Source organism: Daktulosphaira vitifoliae, unplaced genomic scaffold (genome assembly GCF_025091365.1).
Source record: "Daktulosphaira vitifoliae isolate Bord-2020 unplaced genomic scaffold, ASM2509136v1 Scaffold_5, whole genome shotgun sequence".
NCBI classification, from domain to species: domain Eukaryota; kingdom Metazoa; phylum Arthropoda; class Insecta; order Hemiptera; family Phylloxeridae; genus Daktulosphaira; species Daktulosphaira vitifoliae.
In genome coordinates, this window is record NW_026099576.1 from 6,363,972 (window position 1) to 6,373,402 (window position 9,431).

The 9,431-nt window shown below is 23.6% G+C and overlaps 2 protein-coding genes across 3 annotated transcripts in view; both read right to left on the reverse strand.

Annotated features, from left to right (window-relative positions):
* Window positions 1-9,431, reverse strand: part of LOC126908445 (atrial natriuretic peptide receptor 3) — a 173,252-nt gene that overhangs the window by 105,604 nt on the left and 58,217 nt on the right. The gene's annotated exons all lie outside the window — the stretch shown is intronic.
* LOC126908442 (atrial natriuretic peptide receptor 1) overlaps window positions 1-9,431 on the reverse strand; it is a 154,735-nt gene that overhangs the window by 103,306 nt on the left and 41,998 nt on the right. Inside the window, exon 1 of one of the 2 annotated variants that reach the window (XM_050690498.1) lies at window positions 1,218-1,290. The exons of the other annotated variant lie outside the window; for it this stretch is intronic. Coding sequence (XP_050546455.1) covers window positions 1,218-1,275 — 58 coding nt within the window. The 5' untranslated portion in view covers window positions 1,276-1,290. Of the gene's footprint in view, window positions 1-1,217; window positions 1,291-9,431 lie in introns of those variants that run through there. 2 annotated transcript variants of the gene reach the window in all.

The following is a 9,431-nucleotide window of genomic DNA, read 5'->3' on the forward strand; positions in this document are numbered from 1 at the left end:
AAAATGCCTATACATTTAAATTTAATTAAAAAGATTAAAAATAAAGAAGTTAATAAGCTTTTATTTTTTTCTATATTTTATTTTACTTGTAGAAAGATAAAAAATATATTTAATAAATAACATCCAATAAGGTTTAATACCAAAAATGAATCATATTATAAATAATGGGTATTTTTTAAAAATTCCATTCCTATCACATAACGTGATCACTATTTCCAATGTTGCGTGGTATGTTTTAGACCTCTTTTTCGTCACGTTCCAGATATCAAATTGATTTTTTCTATCCTACATTCAATAGCAATCAGTCAATAATTAAAAAGAAGTGTTACGTGCTGGTAATTTTCAAAATAAGTTTATATCATTTAAACGTAAAAAAAGTTGGACATTTTCATTAAAAATACAGAAAACTGCTTTTTACTGCTTTAGTTTTTCAATTTGATTATCTGTAGATGGCTCACTTAGAAAAATTAATAAAGCTCTTTTTATAGTTATAAAATTTAAATAAAAATAAGATTTTTGTAATTTTTTCTTTTATAGGAATCCTATTAAATGAAAAACCCGTACTAATTTTTATTCAAATAATTGGAATTATTTTTAAACATAATTTTAACATGCCATTTTACTTTTATCATATTAAAGAAAAATAAATAAAATATTAACTCAAAGCCTGGAGAATTATGTTATTGCTATATTAATCATAACTATAAACATTTTTATTTTTTGTGTAATTCTGTTATGTTTAATAAAACTAAGCTATCTTTCCTTTCGATTACATTAATGTTAATGTTGATAATTTTACTAGCAAAAATTATATTTTTCTTTAATGACTGTTTATGCTTTGAAATCTCGACTCTCATAGCTAGATATTCAGTAAACATAAATAATAAATAATAGAATTAATTAAAAGAATTGTAAGTTTAAACTGTTGGTTTTTGTGTATCATTTAATGTATTGATCTATTGTTCCTAACTTTAGATAATAGCCCGTGAACGAAATTACAAATTTAATTGTCAGTAATGTACTTCAGTTAAATGTACACATGTTAAATTAAAATTTAAAAAATACATGTAAATTTATTTAAAATAAGTCTCGCAGACTAAAATAAACTAGGAAAATTTATAGTAATATAACTTTAAATTGTTTTTTAAATAAATTAAATTTATCTAAAAAGATATTTAAAACATAATTAAAAGATTACTAAAATTTTAAATATGTACCCAGAGAATATGTAACAAAATATTTATTAAAGAAGTTGACATTTTTATCACGCATCATCACATCGACATAATGTTTTCTTTTTTATGTGTAGCTGAAAAGGCATTTGTTTTACTCCGTGTGTTATTTTTGTCACTTCTTGTGTTCGCTTCTACTAGGCCGATTTTTCTCAACGATACGACAAAGATCACAAAACGTCTCAGTTGAAGCATTCAGTGTTGATATTTTTAATTTTCACTTTATATTGACATAATTTTTTGAAGACTAGCCGGATTATTACAAAAATTTATTGATAATAAAACTAAGCATTTTTGTTGCAGACAATATATTTATTAAAAATCCAATCGTTAACCTTTAAAATATCATATTAACATTTTTTCTTATCAATTTTCGATAGTGTTCAAAAAACCTAACTTCTCTAAGCTTACAACAAATTAAAGCTTATGTGTAAATATAATCACATTATTATACTATTTATAATGAAAGAATAGTAAAAAAGTTAAATACAACAGGCATCCAGTATATCGAAGTTGAAGTATTTTTTTAGATTAATATTGATTGATATCTGAGAATGGTTAAAATTACTGTTGTAAAATACTTCGATGTGTATTTGAAACAAATTAAAAAAAATTACCATATTTACCAAAAATTATACGACTTCTGTATTAGGAAGCTAATTTTCTTTTTTTTAATCATATATGACATTAAACAAGCTTTTATTTGGAATACTTTAATGTGGTGAGAATTCCTTTCCTTTACGAGTAAAATTTCGGAATAATCCGTCCAGTTTTCAAAAAGTTATTTCTATAAAAAAATAAAATAAAAATATCAACATTGATTTTTTTATAACAACTGTAATTTTTAGGATATTTCAACTGGGTACATTTTGTGATTTTTGCATGATCGTTGAGCCAAATCGGTCCAATTGAAGTAAAATAATCGTGTATAGTGACAAAAATATCACAACAGAGTAAATCCAATAGCTTCTCATTTACAAATCAAAGTTTAAATTACTAAAAATGAGTTATTTCTTCGTAATTAAATAAAATGAAAAAATCAGTATTTCTTAATTTAATGATATGCCAAAAAAGTGAGTTAGGGATTATTAAGATACAATTATGTAAGAAAAATAAAAATAAGATAAATATTTTTAAAAAGCGTACGACTATTTTTGCACAACACAAAAATTTTTAAACTTTTTTGTACAACTTTATAACTTATACGGCTGTCAATTACATTTTTTTTTAAATGGCAACTTGTATATTTTTCTAGCTTAAAAAAAATGATCTAATTAAAAAAAAAACTGATCGTTAACAACTTTATTTTAACTAGATCAGTCATCTAAAAGTTTGAGAATTTTAAAATATAGACTGAAGGTTAATTGCGATCCTGATATTTTTGTCATTAGACATATCTCGGTCGCATTTCTCTTTTCGCCAAGGTATAATAAAGAAAATAATATCCGATGTATTGGCAAAAAGTTGATATCAACTCGTCATTGTCTTAATTATATGACTTTTTATTTATAAGCTACGAAACATGTTGCCTATTAAAAAAAAAGTTGACATTCCTATAAGTTACAAGGGATAATTATAAAATGAATTAATAACCGATGAATCAAAAAAATATATACAACTATAAATATCAACATTTTTTCTTAATATTGTATATTTATTGCAAGTTATCAAATGGTTTATGATATAGCGATTACTCCATAAATATTTTTATTCCTAAAAAAAAAGTACTAATTTATAATTTTAATAATATTTTTATAAATTTGTTTGGTATTAGAAAGAATTATAAATATTGACTACTGAGGCTGTGTAGTGCAATTTTTAGTAAATGATATTTCTGTAGTATAGTGGATACTATTACTATTCATAAATAACTTATATTAATATATACAAAATATAAATCATCTCTTTTCAAAATTTTGTTCTATATTAATAGTTAAAAAAACCTTACAACATTTTTAAATGTTTTTGTATTTACAATGAATTTTATAATTAAAAAACACACCGTATATTTACCCAACCTTATAAAATTTGTCAAGCGTGTCCTTGATTTTAATTGAAGAAACTTAATAAAAGTTTTTTGAAAGAATATGTTTACTTTTTATTAAACCATGAAACCTTTAAGTTATTTTTACCATTCTGCATACTTTTCATTATTCAATTAATTGACATTCTCACATGATATTCTATGAACAATTTTTTAATAATAAAATGAAAATTATATAATTTTTTCCATAAAATACTGCATGGTGACTAAATTATAATTAATTTAATTTGAATTTGGTCAAATAAACAATACAACTATCTCTTGGAATCAAACATGTCTTATGTATATATAATAATATTTTTAAAAGTTTTCAAGACCGAGAATTTTGAAAAAATCTTCCTCATTCTCATAAAAAATGGGAGAAATCTCAAAAATATTATAATTTAAAAATTGGTAAATTTTACATTTTAGCTTCGATGCGAAACTGAGAAGATATTAGTTTTATGATGATGTGTGTTTTTTTTATGTCTGGCCATGAAAATTCTCAGTTTTCACTGGACCGATTTGAATGATCAATACGCCAAAAGAATCCAATTTTAATCTAGTTAAATTTCCCACGACGAAATATCAAAACGATGCCGTAAAAATATAACACTTTCAAAAAAACTTGTCTGCATTTTAAAAATACTATAACTGTATTAAAAAACACTGATCATATTAGAGACAATAATCTTTCTTTTGGTATACATATGGTTAAAATAGGATGAGAAATATAAGTACAAGAAGAGTTTAAAAGAGACTCCACTTACAGACGCATGTAAAACATTTTTCTTCAAATTAATTTTTGAAAATGTTCCAGAAGAGGTCTTAATATAAATTTTAACCTATATGAAATTAAAGTTCTTGAAGTATACAATTAGTCAAAATAAAACAATTCACAATATTTACAAAAGAATTATGTTATTTTTAATTAAGCATATAATTTAATATTAATAAGTGAAATTTTAAATCTTAGAAATTGTAAGATTAAAAATGTACAATTTATGAAATTTCACAAATACGCATAGAAATGTTTTTTTTTAATAATATTGTTAATCATTGTCAGATATCATCTATACTTATACATCCCAACTTTTTCGCGTCCCCGCTGTACTGAGTTCTAAAACCCTCATAAGTTTTTGAAAAATGAACAAATCAAAATATTTATTTTATTTATATAAATATTTTAGATATTTTCCTTTCAGGTAGTATAATTTTTTTGTAAATATGATTCTGTATCTGTCCACAGGGGAGGGATTCAAAATGACAACTTTTGTAGTTAAAGTAAACTTTTTCAACTTAATTTTTATATGTATTCCGGAAGTACATTGAACTTCAAACGGTATAGTTATTATGAGAGAGGGGTAAAAACCCCATTGAACTCTCCTACAATAAAAAAAAATATTGAAGTGCTAACAATAAATATATATAAGAAGAATTTTACAGATTTTAATATCATTTTATAGAGTTAAAGGGATGCCATTACCAAAAAAAAATTCTAGCTTCCAATAGCTTAAGATAAATTGCAATTTCAATATAATAAATAACATTATAATTAACTAATAAAGTTAAGAATAATCTTATTAAAAGAGTAAACTTTTTTTTTTTTTATAAATGCATACAGGTTTGCTATTGAGATAACAAAATATACAACTAATTTATAACTTTTTATAATTTCTTAAAATTTTGTAAAAATTTCAATATTAAATTATTGAATATCAATTTCATGCTGAATTTAATTAGTATAATAAATATTTATTCATGTATTATAGTTTTTATTATTGTTATTTATACATTATATATATCATAAATCATATAAATTATAGTCAGGATATAATTAAGGAAATAGGGGTTGATGTTGCTTTTATAATAATCTAACAATTCCTTCAAAAATTAAATACTATCTACCGATTTGTATTGAAGCGTTTTTATGATAGTGATATTAATCACTGTCAATTATAATTAGGACAAGTATAGACACTTGTCCTAATTACATCGCATTATTACTTTGCCATTTTTTTTTTGCCTATAAGTTTTACAAATGTAAATACAAGATATTTATCAGCATCAGACAATGATTAATGTATAATCCTATATTAAACTTTTAGAAATCAACGACATAATATGGAAATATTAGTCAGTTTCCTTTTTAATTGATTGTATTAATTGTAGCGAAACAATTATTTACCTCTTTAAATATTACCTTTGACCAGTATCATAATTTTTTTCTGTTCCTACACAGAATTTTTTTTTAATTTTACTGACCAATCGCCATTAGATGAATGATTAAATAAGAAAGATAATGATAACTAAAAAATTTAATATTATTCAAATAAAACACTAATTAAATAAAATAATACGTGTTAGTCTAACGGGGTAATTTGCTACTCAAATTAGGTTGTACATCTTTAATCATTACTGTTTATCCGAGAAGATGTAATATTGATTATATACAATCATCATTATCATTAAAATATTTTAAGTACGGAACGATTTTATAATATCATTGTTATCAATTTTAAAACATTTACAATATCAAACTTTTGAATGATATTTAAAAAATTTTTATTTGTTAAAAGTGCATTTTAAATTTTCTGAAAGATCATAATCTCGAGGGAAAATGTATTCCTCTCAACCCTTTTAATTTAACCGCCAATGGGTTGATTTTTAGAGAATACTGAAAATGATGGATTAATCTACCAAGTATTATTGTACTCGTATTTTTTTCATTTTAATAATACTTAATAAAGTTGTTTTAACACTCAATCTTCTAAATTTGAACACATAATGTTGTACACAACATTTCACAGAACACAATTTGAAATACAATTTTAAATAAACAAAAATTAAATAATAATTTTTTTCTAATTGTTAAACATAAATAATAAGCAATATTCTTTAGATGTAGTTTAAGAAAACAGCTGTTAAAAAAAATTAAAACGAAATGTTTATTGAATTAAAAGTTGCAAGAGTTGACAGTTAGATCTGTTTCATTCTGTATATGTGAAAGCTTAATTATGTAATGTTTAATTTGATACATAAACATAAAAGCGTTGACGAAAATATTTTGATATGAGGTTTAACTAAAAATGATAAGACTTAATTCTGCTAGTACTTCAGAACGAATCTTGTGTTTAATGCAGAACATAGTACTTTTTTCAAACACAGTAATTATCAATAGATTGAATCCCTAATATCCACGTCAACTGTTATTGTCGTAAGTGAAAAGTTCTTTGAATATTACGAAAATCATCAAAATTGGTTAATTACAGAAAAATACGAAGTAAATTATTATCACTAATAATATGAGTATATAACGATAAAGTAATAGATCAAATACACATGTATATAAATATATCTTGAAGAAATAAAACATTTTTATTTGCAAAGTACCTCTATTTGATATTTTACAACTCTCATTTAAAATTTTCCAATATCTTACTAATTTTTTTTCAGTCACAACAATTTCACGTATTTTATTAATATAGAAATATTTACTTAATTTTCATTTCGATGTATTTAAATATTTAATTACAACAAATAAAATGTACTCAAGCGTGTTTAAGTAGATTTTAAATTATACTTGAAATGAAGTATACAATAACAATTGTAATAAAATTTATTGATATTAATTTGAAAACTCTAAATTTCTAACTTTTTTTTCTAAATAAAAAAATGGAAATAATATGCGTCAATGTATTGTCACTAAATTTTATGGTAAACGTTAACTTTATCTTGAGCGCATGTAACCGATTTTGTAGGCATTGAATCGTTCAGTATCATAAAATTGCTATAACAATAAATATCGTATAAACTGTAGTCTTATCAATATTCCATACATTAAGGTTGAAAAGGTGACATCCATTTACATAAATTGTAATTTAGTATGGATAAAAGACTAAAAGTAATATGCTGAAGTGGCCGTCGAGACATCGTAAAGATACATTTTATGATTGACACTCTCCTTCTCACTAGTTAAACCACCGATGTCAGTCACGGTAAAAAAGATAATGTATTTAGTACTATAAACAACCTCTATGCGAAAAAAAAATAATCAGTTAAAAGTAAAAATATTGTTGCTTCTTAAATCTACCAATTATAATTAAAGAAAAATGAAATGACTACTATTAAATAAAATAAAATAATTTGAGTTTAATTAAAAAAATATATCATATTATTAAAATTTTAATATAGTTAAAACTCATATAAAAATTAAATATTTATCCAAAAAAACTTTTAAAAAATGGCTTACAATAATATTATTGTTTTGAAAATACACTTCATATTAAAAAAATGTACAAGTTACAACAAAGCTACTGGTTAAATTTTCTAAGTTAAACTACATTCTATAAAATTCAATCAAAAAGATTTTTCAATTATATGGATGCTATAATAAGAAATTTACTTATAATTATCATAGCGTTTTTCTAAATAGAACATACATCATAAGATTTTATAACATGCGATGTAGAACTAATGTACTATTATATTGAACTATTGTATCAATGACCTGAAAGCCTATACTTGTTTTAATATATATGTATTTATTTATTATCAAATTTCATTTGAGTACTCAGTATATTTTCAATGTCCACAAAAATAATCAAGTTAAAGGTTCAAACAATAGCTTGATATGGTTCTAACTGATATGTCAACTGTTTTCTGAGCTTAATTGTACAACTACACATTTAAACATCCTTTTATGTTTTTCTCCTAGTTTTTTTTCAAAATAACCAGTTTTTGAATGAGACTTGAAAAAAATTTTGCTACAAATCTCAATAAATCCTATGAGGTGATTTAAACCTTATTTCTTATCTTCTTANTAAAGGTTCAAACAATAGCTTGATATGGTTCTAACTGATATGTCAATTGTTTTCTGAGCTTAATTGTACAACTACACATTTAAACATCCTTTTATGTTTTTCTCCTAGTTTTTTTTTCAAAATAACCAGTCTTTGAATGAGACTTGAAAAAAATTTTGCTACAAATCTCAATAAATCCTATGAGGTGATTTAAACCTTATTTCTTATCTTCTTAGTTCTCTCCTTCAAACCTCCCGCATAATTCTTAATGACCACAAATTTAACAAACATTAAGCAATATGAATAAAGGAAAAATATTGCTCAAGAAAGTAGGATTGAAGTTTATGAACTAAAAAAGTGCAAACTTGTTCACAAATTAAGTATAACTATCTTGATAGGTGGACTATTTTTTAGAGAGGAATTTGGCATTTAGACTTTCTTCACAGTTAACTCTGTGTTGAGGATATAATTTCTTTTTGCTGACTTATGCATCCAAAATACATAATTTTAATGAGCCACCCTCAAATGATGCACCTTCCTGTAAGACCGTTTATTTTAAAAAAATAACAAATTTCAAAATTGTTTAAATTAAAAAAAAAAATCTTAAGAGGAAACAGAGATACGAAGTTTAGAAAAACAATGCGATTTGTTTCTTATAAAATTACATATAACAAAGTGGAAATTACTTAAAATCAAAAACATGCAAAACTACAAACGTTCAATTAGTATGAAATATTTTACACGTGAAGCTATGTTACATATGCTCTTAAAATAACCATACCTTTATCAGTTATATTTTCAAAAATATTTTTTAAAACTTTGAAATATTGATAATGGTATTTATCACTATGACAGTTATCACGTCAAACTAAGGTTAACTAAGTTATATTCATGAATTTTACGCAATTTGTTTATCAAACAAAAATTATATAGTTTATGTATCCCCGACAAGACATTGATCTATAAGAGAATGTTGAAATTTCATTACCATTAGTGTTCCTGGCTAAATTGTTTAGTATATTATACTACGCTGCACGCAATTGTGCTACTAAATCACATCTTATAAACACATATATACAAGATATCATATAGTTATAATATTTATATGTAATAAGACAATGACTGAAAAGCAGACATAACGACTAGTGAAATATTTATGATATTTTATCGCTAATGAGAAACAATAAAATATTTTATTTTTTCCAAATAAGACTTATGTATATAAATTGGTGATAGTAAACACAACACTTGTAGTAGCATAATTGAGACGTGTATAAATGGAGATGAAATCTAAAAAAAACTTAGCACAGGGTGGTCGCGGCACAGTGGTGACGTGGTATAGGTGGATCAAGTATAATGATATCTGACAGTGAT